Here is a 20,243-nt window from a genome sequence, read left to right as displayed (position 1 = left end):
GGTGCCACAGTCAGGATTAGTGTGCTATACCACCTCATTGACCATTTGTTAAAATGAACAAAACAGATTGGTGGCTCACATAATATAAATATGAATTTATGAATGTTTATTTTGTATTTATTTGTATTATGGGAGATTGATGGAGGAAGGTCTCCTTCTGTACCATCTTCATGCTGTGTCAGGGTGTTATCCCTCCCTCTCTAGGAAATGAAAGTCTTCTGATACTGATTTTGAGATATTTGAGGAACTAGAAGTCCACCGCCAGTCATTAATAATGACAGGAATCCCTATATAGCTATTATCTTGGCATGGAACTGTAGAGTTCTGAAGAGACAGATTTGACAGGGGAAGTATAATATTTAGGCAGAAAAGCAACAAGGGTAGGAATCATATCAGAGAAGGGAGTCACTGCACATATCTCTCCTTGTCTTGCCAGAAAGTATTCTAGTTGGTTGTCCATGATCACTTTAGCTAGGGGATCTAATGATTTGTATTGTAGTTGCTATAGAGTCTGGCCAGTGATCTGGACTAAGTTGTCCAAAGAAACAGACAATTTCATTAGAGCAAACTCATGGGATGAATTTAGGCATTTAACATTGCTGTGTTAATTGAATTCACACATTTAGTGGCAGTCATCAATACTAAGGATCAATTGATGGAGAGTATGCATAGCTCAGGAACCAAGGAAAAAGACCCAATAGAAAGCACACTTAGATACCACTGGGCAAATATGACAAAAAAAAATAGGTTTAAGGGTAGATTTTAGCACAGTAATTAAAATGCCAATTGGGACAGGGTTACTCTGCTAAGAATAACCGTGGTGGTTCAGATGGGAAAACAAGGAGAGTTTGTAGTTGCAGTAATTTAGGTGATAGGTGATGGTGACTTGAAGCAGTATGGAGTTAGTGAGGACGTGTGAGGATATGGCTGTAACTAGAACCCTTGAGACCGTCTGCTGGATTAGAGGTGGGGTGAGTAAGAGAAAACAAGGTTGAAGTGTGGAAGGCTACTACTAGAGTATGAATATTTTTCCTGGGGTTGTTAAGAAATTGGGGTTCAGTTCTGGGCATGTTAGATTTTGTGATGTAGATTAGAGACTGAACTTGTGTTGGGAATGTGTTTGATAGTAACACCAGCTGGGACTTTTACCTGCTGATGGTGATGGAATGAACTGATAATATCACTTTGAAAAACTGAATAGTTGTCTCTAAATATGGTGATCTTTTGCATATAATATAGAATTCTTAGGTATATACCAGCATTTATGTTTCGGTTTCTATAATAATACAAATTCTCAGGCAGCTCAAATATCTGTCGGTGCTAGAATATATAACTGAAATGTGGGGCAAAATGAAATATTGTGCAATACCGAAGCCAATAAATCTGCCTCATACAACAATGGGGAACCTCGTAAGCAAAATACTGTCCAGAATCCACACACAAAGCAGTGAATACCATGGTTTCATTTGTATACAACTTAAGATGTGGGGGCTGGCATTGTGATGAACAAGGTAAAGCCACTACCTGTGGCTCTGCTGTTTCATATGGGTGCCGGTTTGTGTCCCAGCAGCTCCACTTCTGATCCAGCTCCCTGCTAATAGCCTGGGAAAGCAGCAGAGGATGACCCAGGTATTTGTGCCCTGCCACCCATGAGAAAGACTCAGATAAAGCTCCTGGCTTTTGCCTTGTCATTGCCAAGTGGGAAGTGAACCAGTGGATGCAAGATCCTTCTGTCTTTCCTTTTCTCTGAGTACACTTTTTTTGTTTTAAAAATTTATTTATTTTTATCAAAGGGTCAGATATACGGAGAGGACATGAGATGCGGTGGGGGGCGGTGGGGCGGAGAGGGCGGGGATCTTCTGTCTGCTGATTCACTCCGCAGGTGGCCACAGAGGCAGGGCTGGGCTGGTCTGAGGCCAAAAGGCAGGAGCTTCTTCCAGGTCTCCCGCACAGGTGAGGGTTCCCAAAGCTTTGGGCCATCATTGACTGCTTTCCCAGGCCACAGGCAATGAGCTGGATAGGAGGTGGAGCAGCTGGGATTGGAGCTGGCACCCGTGTGGGATCCTGGCCAATGGAAGGTGAGGACTTTAGCCACTAAGCTATCATGCCAGCCCTGAAGAACTTTGTTTGTTTGTTTTTTAATTCTATGAAAAAAATGCTACCTGGGACATGCACATCTCCTATTGGAATATAAGGATTCAAGTCTTAGTTCTCCCAATTCCAGCTTCCTGTTTATGTACATTCTGGAAGGTAACAAGTGGTAGTCAAATAGTCATGTCACCCACTGCCTTTCAAATCAGTTAATTTAAAATTCTTAATACTAGTTTTGACACATAATCTTAAATCTTAGAACATACTTGTAAGATAACACTGAGGCAACTAGAAATTTTGTAAAATATTTACTTCATATGGAAGGCAGAAAAACAGGAATCTTCCATCTACTGGCTTGGTTTCCAAATATCCACAACAGCCTGAGTTGAGTCAGAGGGGAAGTTAACAGCCAGGAACTCTATCCAGCTCTGCAATGTGAGTGGTGCCTGGATTATCTCCTGCTGTCTTCCCAGGCATATTGATGTGGAGCTAGATTAGATATGGGACAAGTGTGACTACAAGCTGTGCTCTAATGTGCATGCTGACATTATAGGCTGTGGCTCAACTGGCTGTGCCACAGTGCTGGGCCACAACATTATTTTAATTAATATGTAATACTTATACATTTTTATGGAGTACAGTACAGTATCTCAACACGCACACCCCCACACATATAAATATATACATACAAAGTAAATTGATAAAATTGAGCAATTCTCAATTTGTTTTCTTTTCTTTTTGTTTGGAGCCTACCAGCACCTCTCTTCCAGTTCCTTCTGTGGTGCATAATATATCAGTGTGAATTAAGAGTTGCTCTACTCTTCTTTGTAACCTAGAATTTATCACTTAATTCCAGCTATGGCTCAGTCTTGCATATAAATATTCCATTTTGCTCAACTTCATTTATTGAAGAGACTATCCTTTCTTCAGTATATGTTTTTGGAAACTTGGAGAAAAATTAATTGGCTATAGATGCATGGATTAATTTCTGAGATTCTATTCCATTGGTCCATATATCTGTATTTATGTCAACAATATGTGTTTGGGTTATAATAGCCATGTAGTATGTCTTGAAATTTGGTATTTTGATGCCTCCTCTTATTTTTTTTTTAAATCAAAATTGCCTTGACTGGTACAGATATTTGGTGAGGAGGCAGGGACACCATGTGGGATGTGCACTGCCATGTCAGAGTACCTGAGTTCAACTCGAGCCCCACTCCCAACGCTGGCTTCCTGCTAATGAACAACCTTGAAGACATCAGGCAGTGACTGGAGTGGAGTGGTCCCTGCCACCCACGTGAGAAACTGGAATTAAGTGCCCAGCTTCTGGTTTAGGCATGGCTGTGCTGTGGGTGTTGCTGATACTTAGGGATGAACAAGTAATCGGGAGGTCTGTCTCTCTCTGAGTGTGTGTGTAAGCTTACACGACTTTTAAATAAACACAAATAGATCAATAAATTAAAATGCTTAAGAAATCATTGCTTTGATTATTCAGTCTTCTTTTTTGCTTCCATAGTAATTTTAGGATTTTTCTAGTTCTAGAAGGAATGTCATTAGTATTTTGATAGGGACTATGTTGAATCTGTAAATTGCTTTGGATAGCATGGATATTTCAGTATTAATTCCTCCAATCTATAAACATGCAAGATCTACATGTTTTCTTTTTAATGTCATCTTCAATTTCTTCATTAGTGTTTTGTTATTTTGATTACAAAAACCCTTTGTGGGCCCAGTGCTGTAGCCTAGTGGCTAAAGTCCTCACCTTGCATGCGCCAGGACCCAAATGGGCACTGGTCCTAATCCCGGCAGCCCCACTTCCCATCCAGCTCCCTGCTTGTGGCCTGGGAAAGCAGTCGAGTATGGCCCAACACCTTGGGACTCTGCACCCGTGTGAGACCTGGAAGAGGCTCCTGGCTTCTGGTTTCAGACTGGCTCAGCTCCAGTCATTGCAGCCACTTGGGGAGTGAACCAATGGATGGAACATCTTTCTCTCTGCTCCTCTCTGTATATCTGCCTTTCCAATAAAAATAAATAAATCTTAAAAATCTTTTGCATTCATGGTTAAATTTATTCCAACATATTCTTATTTTCTTGTAGCTCTTATGAATGGGATTCCTCTCACAATGTTTGTGTTACTGAGTTCTTTATGAGTACATAAAAACGCTACTGATTTTAATGTGTTGATTTTGTATCTGGCAGCTGTGTTACAGTCTGTTGAGGCACACAATCCCAGGTTCCTGTGCAGTGCCTTGGCAGTCACCTACTGTTTCTTTCCCCAGTCAGAAATTGTTCTGTCTGCATTGTGTAGCCTGAGGGGATAAGAAAAGAGTGAGCAGCCCTGTGGCCACCTGTGCCATTATATTACCCAGAGCCCACAGCATGCCAAATCCAGTATGGCAGGGGTACGGCTAAGGCTCATTTTTGCTATTGGTTGCCTGTACCAAAATGAGCATAGGACCTGGTCTGATCCAAACCTGACACAGGTCATGCTGATTGGGAAATAAACCTAGTCTGCTAAGGCTGTGGGTCTGTAGCTTTGCACTGGAGTAGGCCCAGAGCTTCCTTCTTAGGCACTGGCCTGTAGATGGCAATAGCAAGATCCTCCCAAGCATTAGGCCTTACCAGCCTAATACTGAGCTCTAAGTAGCTGTGTGCCACCCCTACAGGCTTGAGTCTTTCTTTTTGCTGTCTGCCTAGGGTTGGGGGAGGGGTGGCAAAGGCCTTGGCAATTCGTGTTGACACTGAACTGAGTTATGCCTGAGTATCACAGCCACAGCGCGCAGCTGTGTTACAGATGCACCATTCTCATATGAGGCTGGGGTGATATTGCTTGAAGCACTTGTTAGTCCTGCTAGGATATAGGTCTTCATCTTATGCTGGGGCTAGGATAGAAGTTCTCTCTATAAGTAATGGTCTGGGGAATAGGACCTCTGGCTATATTTGATGCTGGATCTTACTGCACCAAGATTGGCAGTGAACTTCAAAACAAAGTCCTAAGCTCACTTCCTTTCCTACTACAAAGGGCTGCAGTTTTGCTCTGCTATCTGCCAGGGTTTGGGGATGGGTGGTGGAGGCCGTCATTGGCTACTCAGAGTGACATTAAACAGTGTGATAAGTGCATCTTACCACTACCAGGCCTGCAGAAGTCCACCTGTGATGTGGACTGAAGCAAATCCATCTCACCAAGGTGCAGGTCTCTAGCTGATGCAGAGACAGATCTGGGATCTTAGTTTGTAAGTGGTGGCCTGGGAATAGAAGCCCTTGAGCTTCACCCACTGTGAAGTCTTGCTACAAGAGGACTGGCATTTAAGCCTGCATGCTCCACTTCAATCCAGCTCCCTGCTAATGCACCTGGAAAAACAACAGAAGAAGATCCAGATGCTTGGGCCCTGCACCCATGCAGGAGACCTGGTATAAGCTCATGACTCCTGGCTTTGAACTGGCTCAGCTTTGGTCGTTGTGGCTATTTGAGGAGTGAACCAGCAGATAGAAAACCTCTCTGTCTCTCTCCCTCGATCTCTAACTCTGCCTTTCAAGTAAATATACTTTAAATTTTTGTTTGAAAGGCAGAGCTACAGAGAGAAGAGACAGAGAGAGAGTCTTCCGTTTTCTGGTTCACTTCCCAAATAGGTGCAGTGGCCAGAGCTGGTCTGATCCAAAGCCTGGAGCCAAGATGATCTTCCAGGTCTCCCTGGTACAGGGTACAGGGGCCCAAGAACTTTAGCCATCCTTAACTACTTTCCTAGGCTGTAAACAGGGAGCTATATCAGAAGTGAAACAGCTGGAACTCAACTCAGTGCCCATATGGGATGCCAGCACTGCATACAGGGGCGATGTGCCAGCCCCATCAAGTAAATAAATACATCTTAAACAAAGAAAGGTCCCACCATCTCTCAACACCATCATATTGAGGTCCACACTTCCAGTACATGAATTCTTCCTTGAAGGACATGCTGAAACCATACCCAGAACATAAATTCAACACACTTAAGCGTATTTCCCCATGCTTTGTAAAGTACCGTGTAAAATAATTTAAAGTTTAATTCTGTTGATTTGTTTTTTTCACTCATGGTTAATTATATCATACCATTAATTGTAGGTTGCTCTGAAGTAGGACTTACCCACCAGCCCCATACTGCATGGTACTGTATGTGTGCTTGGTGTGGTAATGTTCCTCCTGGAAGACTTCTACAAAGTGGCTCTTGCGCATCTCTGGCATGGGAAAAACTTTATCTTAAAGTTAGACCTGAGGATGGGTAGTGTAAAGTCAGACTTCAAATTCAGCAGAATTAGGCATGCAGTTTCACTTAGTTATAGAACAATTTTTTTTCTCTTGTCTGGACACTGGGTCAAGGTAAATGTTTTGCAATCTTTCTGTTTGATTGAGTGAATTTTCCCAATAGGTCCGTATTCATACAATGTGTAGTCATTAGGTATCCTGGGTTATGTAGAGGTCTTGGTTCAAATTCTCTTTTAGTCTTAAAATTCCTATTTCTCTCCCTTGCTTGAATTTTGAGATTATCTATTGTGGTCTTATCCCTCACCTCAGCTTCTGTTTTGATTTATTTTCATGTGCTTTTGGCAGTGAGGATTTCTTTTTCAATCCTGCAAGCTCAAGTATAAATTGAAAAACAAAAAGATCAAGTGTGTAGTTTTATCCAGAGGGTTTTCCTCTTGGCTGAATCAGTTGTCATATTAGAATTCGAAATATCCAGAGTGATCTTTTCAAAATGCAAACAGGATTATATTCACCTCCCTGTTAAAAAATCTTCTGTGAAAACCCAATAGAATAGGATCAAAATTGTAGCATAGTTTCCTAGGCTTTTTTTTTAAAAGAAGTTATCTATTTGCAGCTGCATATGATGTAATTTTTTTCCTTCACACTCTATGCACCAGCCACACCAGTCTTCTCTTAGCTGTTAGAGCATGTTATTCTGCCTGCTTCCACGGTGCCCTTGTATGTAGCATTTTCCCCTGCTCAACACACTTAGTATCTGCTTGCTGTTCAGACCTCAGTCCAGGTGTTCTTTACTCAAGAAAGTCTTCCCGACTTCCTGCATTCAGTCCATCTGTTACACACTCTTTCCAAAGATCTTTTTCTAGCGTTTGTTTATCCTTCCCCAGTGTTGCAAATTTCGTGAGACCAGAGACCATTTTGCTTATTATTAAATATACATCTAGGCACAGGGACTAGAACATAGAATATATGCAAGAAATAGAGGACAAGTGGGTATATGGATAGATCGATAGAAGATTGATATGAAGCATGAGTAAAAATGCTGAGGAAGGAAGAGAGAGAGGAGAAAGGTAGGATGGAATTATGGCCAAATAACTTCTACTAACAGAATTTTTAAGGGCTTTATACTTGTAAAGTGCATTAATTTTAGGTCTTTCAGATTTGTTACATTCACAATGTAGCAAATAAATGCTTCTTTGTAAGTAGCAGTGCATATGCGTAAAACATTTAACTTGGAAAGCAAAGAAGAAAATTATCTTGAACATTTGAAAACATTTATGTAGCTTGAATCTCGTATTATGGTTTTTAAAAATGCTTATATTTCCCATGACTCTATGCATGTTTGCTTTATATTTGTTCAGTTCTTTTCTTCTTGTTAGATATTAATTACATGCTAGAGTTAATCAGTCTTCCTTTTATATTATTACTTATATAAACATACCAATCAAAGATTGGAAAAGAGGTATTATGAATGAAGCAGTTGCTAACATTTTTCTCATTAGCAACAACAGCCACATTTGTATTGTATAATCATTACATTTGTGGTAAATACAGATAGAATTATAGACTAAATATGTATGTATTTCAACTAGATATGTGGTCAGAGACTTTTAAATGGAAAAAAAAGGTTTTTTTCCCCTAAATATAGTTTGAAAGAATGACCAGTTGACTGCATCACTACTTATGGATTTTATAGACATAAGTTTGAAACTGGAATCTATCTTTTCCAGAGTCTTTTGTGTGTGCTGTTAAATCATTTAAATCACCTTATAGTTTTATATTCTCATTAAAAATTTGCCTCGTTTGTTGTCCATTTTATGTTTTTCTCTGCTTTTTCAACATATATACATAAAATCTTGTCCTTGCAGCACCTCAATGCAGAAAGATCTTACAAGTCCCAGATTTCAACCTTACATAAGTCAGTTGTCAAGATGGAAGAGGAGCTTCAGAAGGTTCAGTTTGAAAAAGTATCTGCCCTTGCAGATTTGTCTTCCACAAGGGAACTCTGTATTAAGCTTGACTCTAGCAAAGAACTTCTTAATCGACAACTGGTTGCTAAAGATCAAGAAATAGAAATGGTATGTACCACATTTTTTTTTTCTTTTTCTTTGGTGGAGGCATTATGTACCACATTTTAAAAAAGGCTTCTGCAGTATTATTTTTTCCCCCTGTAAAGTTACTATAATTTTAGAGAAACAAGTTTTTTTTTAAATTGATACTTCACCAAGTTCTATGTCTTGAGTTTAGATTTTAAGTTCAAAAAAACAATTTATGACAACTGTATTGTGAACATTTCAGTGGTACAGTTTGTATTTACTTTTAGCCAAAAGAACTATAGAATACATATTACTAAGAAACACTTAAGTTTTTTTAGAAGGCATTCAGACCTAATTTAGGAATATGTGAATTCAGAAGTAATGAGATATCCCATTCAGAGTGAACAATTTAGGCATGTATGGATGTGGATTTGTAAGTAAATGGTAAGTAATTTATAAAGGCGAACATGGCATGCATAGGAGAAAGTGGCTGAGGAGATGGGACCCAGATCCTCATGGGTCTTTGTGGAAGTGTGTAGTATAACGAAAATATCAAATATTGATTTCAATTATCACCAAACCTTATCGAATTTCTAATTTTGTTCTTATGTTGTTTGATGTTGCATTTGAAAATAACATGATTTATTTGTTTCTGTAAGAATCCATGACTAATCTTTTAATGAAGTGGTATATCCCGAAATTCTCAGGTCCTTTCTTTGAGTGATTTTTTTCAGTAAAACATTTTAATGATGTAAGCAACTCATAAGAAATGTTAACTAAAAATTAAACAGTATGTCCTTAAATTTTTATTTGATTTTTTCAAATTAATAAGTCATTGCATGTTTTAATAATAAATGATATAGCTGTAATACCAGAAATTATACCAAAGCTTAAATAGATAATACCCATGACCAAAAAGGATATATTTCAATAGACCTTTTAAAGTTTTAAATTGTCTGTAACACACCTGCATATAAAGCTTGATTACTTATACTAATTTAAACAGCTTGAACTATGTTTATTCTACTTTTCATAGTTTATAGATATATAGTATGTATATCCATGGTACTTCAAAATATTACTGATGTTTATCCTTTTGTGTCTCAGAATTTAGTTATTTATGTGTATGTTTTTATGTCTTCATTTAACTGCAGTCTCAAAATACCAGGATCATCCTGTTTTATTTTCTATTTCTTCAGCTTTGTAATATGGATACAAGAAGCACTTGTTTGGTTTTATTTTGAATATTGTTTACATAATTGAGAGGGATGCACACACGTGTGGGTCTCTGATTAGGATGAGGAGGGTTGGGCAATGAAGGATGGGGAGGGTGGGATAAATGATTTAATTATTTTTCCTCCTTTGTCCACTGGGAGGGAAAGGAAAGGGGCTGCTCCTTGCTGTCAAACTACATCAGCACTTGGAGTTGGGGGGTTGCCATTTGATGATGCATTAGAAACTCTGACATAGAAAAGAGTGTTCCAAGGGTGTTACATGAGTGGTTTTGGTGGTTCTGATTCATCATCAGCTTTTTTGTACCAGGGCTGAGAAAAATCTTTCCAAGATCTATTGGTTGACCAAGTCCACCTCAATGTGCATCCACAAGGCCCAGGAACATGTTGCAAAACTTGGACAGGACAGCTGTCCAACCTGTTCTGCTTTTTCATCCTCTGCTGGCCTGGATGATCTGACTATCCTGTCCCCATGTGCATCTTGGCATGCTCTTGATTGCACAGGTATCAGCATCTGAGGAGGCCCGGTCCTGATACATGCACTCCAAAGTCAGATCACATATATTGTGATTTTCCCTGTGCCTGGAGTTTGAGTCCAGCCATCTAGTTGGGGAGTCCCATAAGAATCCTTGCCTGGGGTGACCTCAGACTTGACTCTTATGTGCACCAGCCATTTCAGAGTCTAATTTGGTCTGTCACCTACACCAGCCAATGCACATACCAATGAATGCAGCTGCTTGGTGAGTTCCACCCTCAGGCCCATCACTCACATGAACTGATGGGGTTGCAGCCTAGTCCAGCCCAGCTGGCTATAGGCCCAATCTTGATGCACTTTGTTTCACCAAGGTGAAACAGCCTTGTCAGGGCAACCCCTAATAACCCCCTCCAGGCCTATCCCCAGCCCCAGGTCTATCCCAGCCCCAGTTTTTGGTGTGCCAGCATTTACTAGCCCAGTCTGTGCAGCATCCCATCTGACTCTTGTGCTGAACCCACCTTACATCCAGACAGTCTATGTATATGCTGTCGAGTGCTGCTTCCTTGACCAGCCTGGTCCATCCCCAGCCCTGGCTCTCATGCTGACCAGCAGGAGCTGCAGTCCAGCAGGGGTGTTCCCATAGTTGCGCTATCAGGCCAGCTCCCAGTCTCAGCTGTTACACATACCAGCAGGTACTGTGCCTCAGTCTGAAATGGCCCTCCCTCAGTCTTGTCATTCACCAGCTGATGCTACAGCTTGGTTCAGCCCAGTCTTCCCCCAGTCCCAGCTCTCATAAGTGGGTTCAGCAGCCCAGCTGAGCCTGGTCCACACCCAGCCCTCATGTGAACTGGCAGGTATTGTAGCCCAACCCAGCCGGCTTGTACCCCATCCTGGCTCTCAGTCATGCCAGTGTGTGCTGTGGACTGGCCCAGTCTGGCCCACTCCCACAGCTGGCTCAGGGCAATGGATATGCCAATGGATACTATAGCCCAGTCTAGTCTGTGCTGGCCCAGCCTTGGCTGTCACACTCACCAGTGCAAGCTGCAGCCTAGCAAGAAAGTTCCCCAAGTTTTCCTACCAGGCCTACTCCCAGCCCCATATCTTTCACACGACAGCGGGTGCTGCACCCCAGCATGACATAGCCAGCCTCCAGTCCCAGCACTCACTGGTGGCTCCTGTGGTCTAGCCTGACTGAGTTGGCACCCATTCTGGCTGTCACCATTGGATGCTACAGCCTAGCCCAACCTGGCTCACCAGCCTGGTCCACCCCCAAACCTGGCAGTTAGGTGACCCAGTGAGTACCACAGCCAAGCCAAGCCTGAACCATACCCATTCTGGCTCTTATAAAAGTTATGAATGTCAGCAGGTGCTACAGCCTTGCCCAGCCAGGTCCATTCTCAGTCCTGGCTCTTGTATTCACCAGTGGGAGTTGCAGCTTAGCAGAGGAGTCCCAACATTCCCCTACCAGGTCGTTTCCCTGCCTTGGATCTGGCAGATGCTTCAACCTTGCCTGGCATGACACACCTACAGTCTAATCTCTCACTAGCAGGTGTTGCACAGCCTATACCCTGTCCTGGCTCTCATGTGCCAGCAGGTGCTCCAGCCTGGCAGTCTAGTCTGCCCCAGGCCCAGCCCACATGAATGCTGAGGAGTGCTGCAGCCTTTCCTGGCCTGGCTTGCTCCCAGCACTAGATATTGTGCTTCCCAGAGAGAGAGCTACAGACTAGTAGGAGTTCCTTAAGTTCCCTTACCAGACCCACTGTCAACCCAGATCTCTTGTGCATTGGTAGGGCACATTCTGCCCTCAGTGCCAGCCTTTGCATGTGCTGCAGATTGCCATGCTTGGCTTAGCCCAGCCTTCTTCCAGCACTGGATCCTGTCAAGGGAGTTCCAAGGTCCAGCTTGGCTTACCTGTCACCACCTTCAGCTCTCTGCACAAACCAGTAGGTGCTACAGTCTAGCAGAAGAGGAGAGCCCACAAATCCTCCCACGATATCTCCTCCAGATCTGGTTCTCTCATGTTCTGGTGTGTGCTGGGGCCCAGCCTGACATGGCCCATCTGCTGCTCCAGCACTCGTGGATGGGTGCTGTGGCCTAGCCCAGCCGTACATGTCCCCTAACCCCAGCTTTTTTTGTGCAGAGTGCAGCGAGCAATGCTATTTAGCCCAGGCTAAGTGTCCCTCATGGGGAGATTCCTTGGCCAGACCCAAGAACCTGGTCCTTCCCTCTAAACTATCTAGTCTCAGCTCCCTCGTCTATCTGCAAGTGCAGTGGCCCAGTTGTGGAAGACCCCAGAAGTCATTCCTCCCCTGTCAGACATGCCCTCAACCACTACCAAACTAGACATCCTTTCCTGGGCAATCTGTAGCCTCCATTCCTGGGGGTTGATGTTGCATGCTCCAGCCCAATGTTCCTGATCTTCCCCACATATTGTTAAAACAAACAAACAAAAAAGCAGAACAAACAACTGTGCTGGCATATTGGTATAGTTAACACAGATTTGGCATTAGCCAAGCCCAAAATGGCTGCCAGCTATTGGCTGCTTTTCTCCCAGCAGTGTAACACTTGTCTTACAAAGCAACTTAAACAGTTTCCTTCAGCTGAGGACTCACTTTTTTTCTAAATTAAGCTTTTGATTTTAAGCTAGTTGTAGATTGGCATGTTGGCTAAGAAGTCAGACAGATTTTGTATAGCTTGTACTTTCATCCTGATGGTGATTGAAAAACTAGTCTGACATCATAACCCAAACTGATGCAAGCAAGACGCAGTACATGTCCAGCACAGGAATCATTATGTTGCCCTTTTACAGACATAGCCACAGGTTTCCCATCACAACCCCTTCTTAACTTCTGACAACCATTAATCTGTTCTCCAGCTCGGTAATGCTTTTTTAATTTTTATTTTAATAATCTTTACATAGCTGATTAGGGCACAAAGGATCAAGGGCTACAGGAAAGTGAGTAAGATCATTGTTTCCACATTAATATTATTTTTTCCCCTGTATCCGGGGTAAGAGGAGAGGTAAAGGGGAAAGTCCTACACAGCCTCCCACCCATCCCAGGTCCCTGACATGGGGCACTGTGAGATCCACCCTGTTCCTGCACTCCCTTGTGTCGGATATACTGCTCTGTCTTTGCTACTGGTCAGATTGAACAAATCAGCAGGACAAGCAGTTCTTTGCCTGGGTTCACTTCCTGAGCTGCCCCTGAGGCTCATGGACTTAGTACCCACCATGCAGGCGGGCCCAAGCACCTGGGCCAAGCAACCTAAGCCCCGACAGATCCACCATCCCCGGGTTCATGAAATAATTGTGATTTTTAAATGTTTATTTTTAAAAAGCAGAGATAGAGAGGCAGAGAATTTTTTCTTCATCACTGGTGTACTCTCAAAATTTCCACAAACTTAGAACAAGGTCAGGCTGAAGCTGGGAACCAGGATCTCAATTTGATTTTCCTACAAAGGTGACAACACCTACGTGAGCCTTGGCCTGCTGCTTCATAGGACATGCATTAACAGGAAGCTGGAATCAGGAGTATAGCTGGGATTCAAATCCAGGCACTCTCATACAGAGTGTGGTGTCTTTACAAAGAGAGACAGGGTCATCCATCAGCTGGTCTGTTCCCCAAATACTTGCAACAGCTGGGGCTGGGCCGGGCTGAAGCTATGCCCTAACAACTCCATCCAGGTCTCCCACTTGGGAAACAGGAACCCTCATTTAATGCTAGCAGGAATATAAACTAGGGAAGCCTCTTCAGAAAACATTGTAGCAGTTCCTCAAAATGTTAAAAATAGGATTACTATAGAGCCCAGAAATGCAAGTCCTATTTAAGTGAAGAGAAATGAAAGCTTGAAACTTACACACAAGGAGGGGTGCTTTGTGGCACTGTGAGTTAAGCTGCCTCTTTTTGGCCTGCATCTCACATTAGAGTGCTGGTTTGAGTCCAGGCTCCTGTGCCTCCAGATCCAATTATCTGTGAATGTGACTGGGGAAGCCCTGGAAGATGACTCAAATACTTAGGTTCCTGTCACCCACGTTGAAGACCTGGATGGAGTTCCTGGCTTCTAGCTTCGGACTGTTGAAAGTGAGCCAGCAGGTGGAAGAATATATTGCTCTTCTGTCACTCTGCCTTTTAAATTAATAAATAAATCTTTTAAAAATGTATGCATAGCTATTCATGGCAGCACTTATTTATATTACCCCAAATGTGTAAAAGAAAATCAAATGTTCATATCTCATGATTGAATATTTGGTACATCTGTGTAATGGAATATTATTAGATGCTGAAAGTGACAAAGCATTAATATCTGCTAAAATATTGAAAGCATTGCACTAAATGAGGGAAACCAGTCACAAAAATGTCACATGCTGTATGACTCCATTCATATTAAACTTAGAGAATAGAGCAAGTCATGGAGAGAGAGAAAAAGTAAATTAGGGATTGCCTTGGACCCAGAGAGGGTATGGCAGGGTGTCTGCTAATGGGTGCTGAATTTTTTGGGTGAATGATTAAAACTTTCTTAACATCAAATTGTAGTAATGATTGCACTGCTCTGTTAATATGTTAAAAAGTGATTTAGTTGCATTAAACTGTTACCACAAAATGTATACTCCTGCCAGAAAAATATGAGATTGTCACCACCTATTTTAATGTCCATCAACACCAACTAAAAGTATTTGACAGTTTGAGACTCGGTCAGCAACACCAGGGGAGATATTTTTCTCCCTGGTGAGTATTCAGCAGTGCCTTGATGTATTTTGATTGATTGCCCTGACTGGGATGGGAATCCTAGTCAAATCATGAGGTAGGAAGCCAGGAATACTGATAAATGTCTACTAAGTAGTTGTCCAACCCAAATGATCAGTAGGTCCTAGGGAAGAAACTGTATAAGAAATAGCATCTTGTTTAAATTTATGTTTCTTGTATTACTGTAAAGCTACATTTTCTCAGATATTTACTCATTATATTTCTTTTGTAAATTTTTAGTCATATAATTAGCTCGTATTTCTCATTAACATGTTCACACACTTCATACTTATTAAACTGTTCTAGTTATTGAGCTACTTTTCCAGGTGCTTCCTTTCACGTTTTGATCATGATTATTTTATGTGATCATTTTTTTAAACACTTCTGTGTTGTGTCTTAGGTCTGTATACCTAACCACCCCACTTCCTGGAATTTCATTTTCACAATTTTTTAAGCTGGAATTTTAAACTTTTCACATTTCACTTTTTTAATGCATATAGAATTTATTATAATATACATTTTGAGATAAAGAATAATGTTTTCTAAATAATGATGACTGTTTTTTTTCCACTTGAAGAATTATGTTGCCTACAGAATATAATGTCAGTTCAAAATAGCCTTAGGAAAGAACGCTCTCCAAAGCTTTACAGCAGAGAGTAAATGTGCCGTTGCTTCTTATATTCGTTAAATTAGGGTGCAGTGCACCTTTAGTGAAGTAATTTTGTGATATGAGCGGAGAGATAGAAAGCAATGGTTTACATGTATGTGTGGTGTGCACATTTAGTAAAAAGGAGGAAACAATTTCAAATCAAGAAATAAAGTGATTTATCAGTTTGTGACACGATGCAAAATGGTTTGTAAGTTCCTGATGATGCATCCTTTAAGTGAATGAGTGGGAATAATTGTAGGTATCTTCATTTGTTATACAGATGGAGAATGAGTTAGATTCTGCTCGCTCTGAAATAGAACTCCTCAGGAGTCAAATGACAAATGAGAGGATCTCCATGCAGAATCTAGAAGCTTTGCTGGTGGCCAACAGAGACAAAGAATATCAGTCTCAAATAGCACTACAAGAAAAAGAATCTGAAATTCAGCTTCTCAAGGAACACCTTTGCTTGGCAGAAAATAAAATGTGAGTTGGTTAGCAATGTAATAATGAAATCATATTTTAAATTTCCTGGTATATTTATAGATTAGTAGAACTCTGAAGCTACAATTTGGAGAATTTCCATGGTTTGCCATTAATTAACCTGAGATTTTAAAATGCCATAATTTTCCTACAATTTAGTATTCATCTTATTACATTTTGTCTTATATAAATTTAAATTGAACTATCTGTATCTATTGTTTCTATCAGAGTTTTGGGTATCATAGAATGTGAGATTAAAAGAAATATAATTAGAGTAGAAAAGCAATTAAGAACTCTGGAACTAGCAGAGTTTCACAGGTCTGGACCCTCCTCTTACTGCTACCCAGTCTTCCCACTTGCCACCCAGTATTTCCTTATGTTCCCTGGACTCCTGAAAGAACTGCATTTGCAAAATACCTAAAACTTCCCCCAGAATATTGATTGGGGATTGTTTTTTAATCCCTAGCTTTACTAGTATTTTATTATTATTTTTATTTATTTATTTTATTATTTTTTTTTAAAGAAAGTCATTCTTATAATCAGATGAAATTTTTTTTAAAGATTTATTTTTATTATTTTTTTATTGGAAAGGCAGATATACAGAGAGGAGAGACAGAGAGGAAGATCTTCCGTCCGATGATTCACTCCCCAAGTGAGCGCAACGGTTGATGCTATGCCGGTCCGAAGCCAGGAGCCTCTTCTGGGTCTCCCACGTGGGTGCAGGGTCCCAAGGCCTTGGGCCATCCTCAACTGCTTTCCCAGGCCACAGGCAGGGAGCTGGAAGGGAAGCGGGGCTGCTGGGATTAGAACCGGCGCCCATATGGGATCGCAGGCATGCAAGGCGAGGACCTTAACCACTTGCGCCACCGCGCCGGGCCCTTTATTATTATTTTTAAGATTTATTTATTTTTGTAATTATTACAAAGTCAGATATACATATAGAGGAGGAGAAACAGAGAGGAAGATCTTCCATCTGATGATTTACTCCCAAGTGAGCTGCAACGGCTGGTGCTACACCGATCCGAAGCCAGGAACCGGGAACCTCCTCCGGGTCTCCCACATGGGTGCAGGGTGGGTGCAGGGTTCCAAAGCTTTGGGCCATCCTCGACTGCTTTCCCAGGCCACAGGCAGGGAGCTGGAATGGGAAACAGGGCTGCCAGGATTAGAACCGGCACCCATACGGGATCCCGGTGTGGTGCGTTTAAGGAGAGGACTTTAGCCGCTAGGCCACTGTGCCGGACCCTTTACTGGTATTTTATTAGAAGACCGCTGGCTGGAAGAGTGAGTGGAAATGATGCCTGCTTGATTATAAATACTTTATGGTTAAACCTGGACACAAAAACGGATGCAGATTTTGCTCTACCCTGGTCCCTGTGCCTGAGACCCTGCGAAGCATAGGGGAAGTGGTCTCCGCAGTCAGACCTCGAAGCCCCTGGTGAAGCACAGGCTGCAGTTTCCTTCTTTTAACCACTTGCACCACCGCGCCGGGCCCTGCAGTTTCCTTCTGAAACTGCTTTCAGGTCGTGGCAACCGTAGCCAAGTCACTCCTTGCAGTTACTGTAGCTGGGCTATTGAGACACCTGCAACTGGTTCTACAGGATCTCTTCCTCAATCTAGGGGGTGAAAATCCACTTTTGTGAGGGATGCCAAACTCCCACTTTAGGATGTGCACCCTGTACCTGGCTGAGGAGTGCTATTACTTAGAGGTGGTTAGCATGATGAATTTCCTGTGCTGTTAGTCTCTAAATTTAACATTTCAGCAGTCTGTGTGCTGACTTGATAGCAAGCCCAGAAGACAGAATGTTCTGTGACAGCAGCATTTAAATGTTGTCAGTTTCCTTATGAAATTGTACAGTATCACAGGGTTTTGAAACATTGTTTAGCCTTAAGAACAATCCTATTACATTAAAGTTTTTATGTTCCTAATGTATGCATATAAAATGTATATGTGAAGTATATATGTGAAGCACTTTGTTGGATTAATATACAAAAAGCAAACCATATTCATCATTATGCTTGTGAATCACAATGTTATTTTTCCAATCATGCTGGTATTTAATATTTATTTTACATAATACTTCTGAGTGCTTGTATAAAAACAATTTGAAGTAAATAAATTATATGTATTATCTCATCTGCATATAGGAAATCAGAGAAGTTTAATCAGTTGAATAAAGTTTGGATTGCTTAAATTTTTCAAAAATGCTCTTTTATATGTTTTGAACATCTAAAGTCAATGTGTTTTAGAGATACTAATAAAATCTGTGGATATTAAAATGTAATGTGGATCAAATGATTGTGATGATTAGGAGTTGTAGCTATTTCTTAAGTTTTCCCACAACCTTTCTAATCATCTTTTGTACAGGGCCATCCAGAGTAGAGACGTGGCTCAGTTCAGAAATGTTGTAACGCAACTAGAAGCTGACTTAGACATTACTAAAAGACAATTAGGGACAGAGCGATTTGAAAGGTAAGTGTATTTCTTTGGCAATGTTCAGAGAGGAAAATATTATTTCTTATGTAACAGCAATAGGTTGTAGTTATTTCATGAGGGTTAGATTTTTATTTTTTAGATTTATTTGTCTATCTAAAGGGCATAGTTACACATAGATCTTCAATCCACCAAATCACTCCCCAGATGGGTGCAGCAGCTAGAATTAGGCTGATCTAAGGCCAGGAGCTTATTCCAGATCTCCCACATGTGTGCAGGAGCCCAAGGCTTTGGTCCATCCTCTGCTGGTTCTCAGCAGGGAGTTGGATGGGAAGTGGAACAGCCAGGACACGAACCCATGGCTTTATGGGATCCTGGTACTGCAGGTATCTGCTTTTATCCTGTATGCCATAACAGTGGTCCCAAGGGTTAGATCATTTTAAAGTATGAATTGAATTGCAGTTTTATGAGCTTTAATAATGCCACTAGATAGTATTTACAAACACCGTCATTTTGCTTTAGGGAGAGGGCTGTACAGGAACTTCGCCGCCAAAACTACTCAAGTAATGCTTATCATTTGAGTTCTACGATGAAGCCAAATACAAAATGTCATTCACCAGAACGTGTTCACCATCGATCTCCTGACCGAGGCCTGGATCGATCATTAGAAGAGTAAGTCAGTTTAAGGGTCCATTCTCTTGGAAGCATACAACAGTATTTTCAGTGAGTATTTGAGGTATTAAGGAAAATCAATAAAGTCTAATATTAATAGTGATATTTAGACAAGATATGGTGATTTAAAAATTGTTTTTTATTAATGACAGTGTGTATTTTTAAACTTTTCTTATACAAAAGCAGCATGCTGTAGATGCTGTTGCTTTTATTTTTTAAGATTTATTTATTTTTAAAATCACAGTTACAGAGAAAGAGAAGATAGAGATCTTCCCCTTTCTCTTCCTCTTTCTCTATAACACGGGCTTTCAAATAAATAAATTTTTGAGAGAAAGAGAGATTGAGAGATCTTCTGTCTGCTGGTTCACAACTTAGGTATCATAGCCAGGAGCTTCACTCAAGTCTCCCTTATGGTAGAGGGGCCTACACATTTGGACCTGCTGCTTTCCCACACCATTAGCAGGGAGGTGGATTGGAAGTGGAGCAACCTGGACTGGAATCCGTGCTGTATGGGATGCCGTTGTTATAGGCAGTGGCTTTGCCCAGTGTGCTCCATAAGCTTCTTTGCGCTGTTTTTCATGCTTAATAAACCTATAAGTCACTCAGTATTAATTCACAGGGATTCGCTTTATTCCTTTTTTACAGTGGCTTATTAGTCCATTGTTTGTAAGTACCATAGTTATTTAACTACTCTCCTAGTTTTGAACCATTTGTAATTACAAACAAGGCTATGATAATCTTTGTATAGGAATAGGAAAATTATCAGAATAAATTCATAGAAGTGGAATTGCTAGGTCAAGGAGTAAATCTATTTGTATCTAACAGATAGTGCCAAATTCCTGTTTTGCATTTCCTCCAGCAATATGTGAGAGTGCCTGTATCCCCAAATCCTTACCAGCAGAATGTACTCTATATGGAAGGTGAGAAATAGTGTTTCAGTGGACTTTTAATTGAATCTCTCTTATTGTAAGTGAAGTTCAATATCTTTATATAGGTTTATAGGTTATTTTTATCTTTTTAGTTTTATTTATTTTTTATTTTTGAGATTTATTTATTTTTATTTGAAAGGCAGATGTACAGAGAGGAAGAGAGACAGAGAGGAAGATCTTCTGCCTGCTGATTCACTCCCCAAATGGCTGCAATGGCTGGAGCTGAGCCAGTCTGAAGCCAGGAGCCAGGAACCTCTTCTGGGTGC

The 20,243-nt window shown here is 41.2% G+C and overlaps 1 protein-coding gene across 4 annotated transcripts in view; it reads left to right on the top strand.

Annotated features, from left to right (window-relative positions):
- The window catches only part of TSGA10 (testis specific 10), a 106,635-nt gene that overhangs the window by 80,280 nt on the left and 6,112 nt on the right, over window positions 1-20,243 (top strand). For all 4 annotated transcript variants that reach the window (XM_040993778.1, XM_040993777.1, XM_040993776.1 and 1 more), the window contains 4 exons: window positions 8,197-8,406; window positions 15,746-15,948; window positions 18,311-18,415; window positions 18,899-19,048. In XM_040993778.1, coding sequence (XP_040849712.1) covers window positions 8,197-8,406; window positions 15,746-15,948; window positions 18,311-18,415; window positions 18,899-19,048 — 668 coding nt within the window. The remainder of the gene's footprint in view (window positions 1-8,196; window positions 8,407-15,745; window positions 15,949-18,310; window positions 18,416-18,898; window positions 19,049-20,243) is intronic.

The sequence above is a fragment of the Ochotona curzoniae genome, unplaced genomic scaffold (assembly GCF_017591425.1).
Source record: "Ochotona curzoniae isolate NIBS_2020 unplaced genomic scaffold, NIBS_Ocur_1.0 contig_883, whole genome shotgun sequence".
Lineage (NCBI taxonomy): Eukaryota > Metazoa > Chordata > Mammalia > Lagomorpha > Ochotonidae > Ochotona > Ochotona curzoniae.
This window is presented reverse-complemented; position numbering and strand designations above follow the sequence as displayed.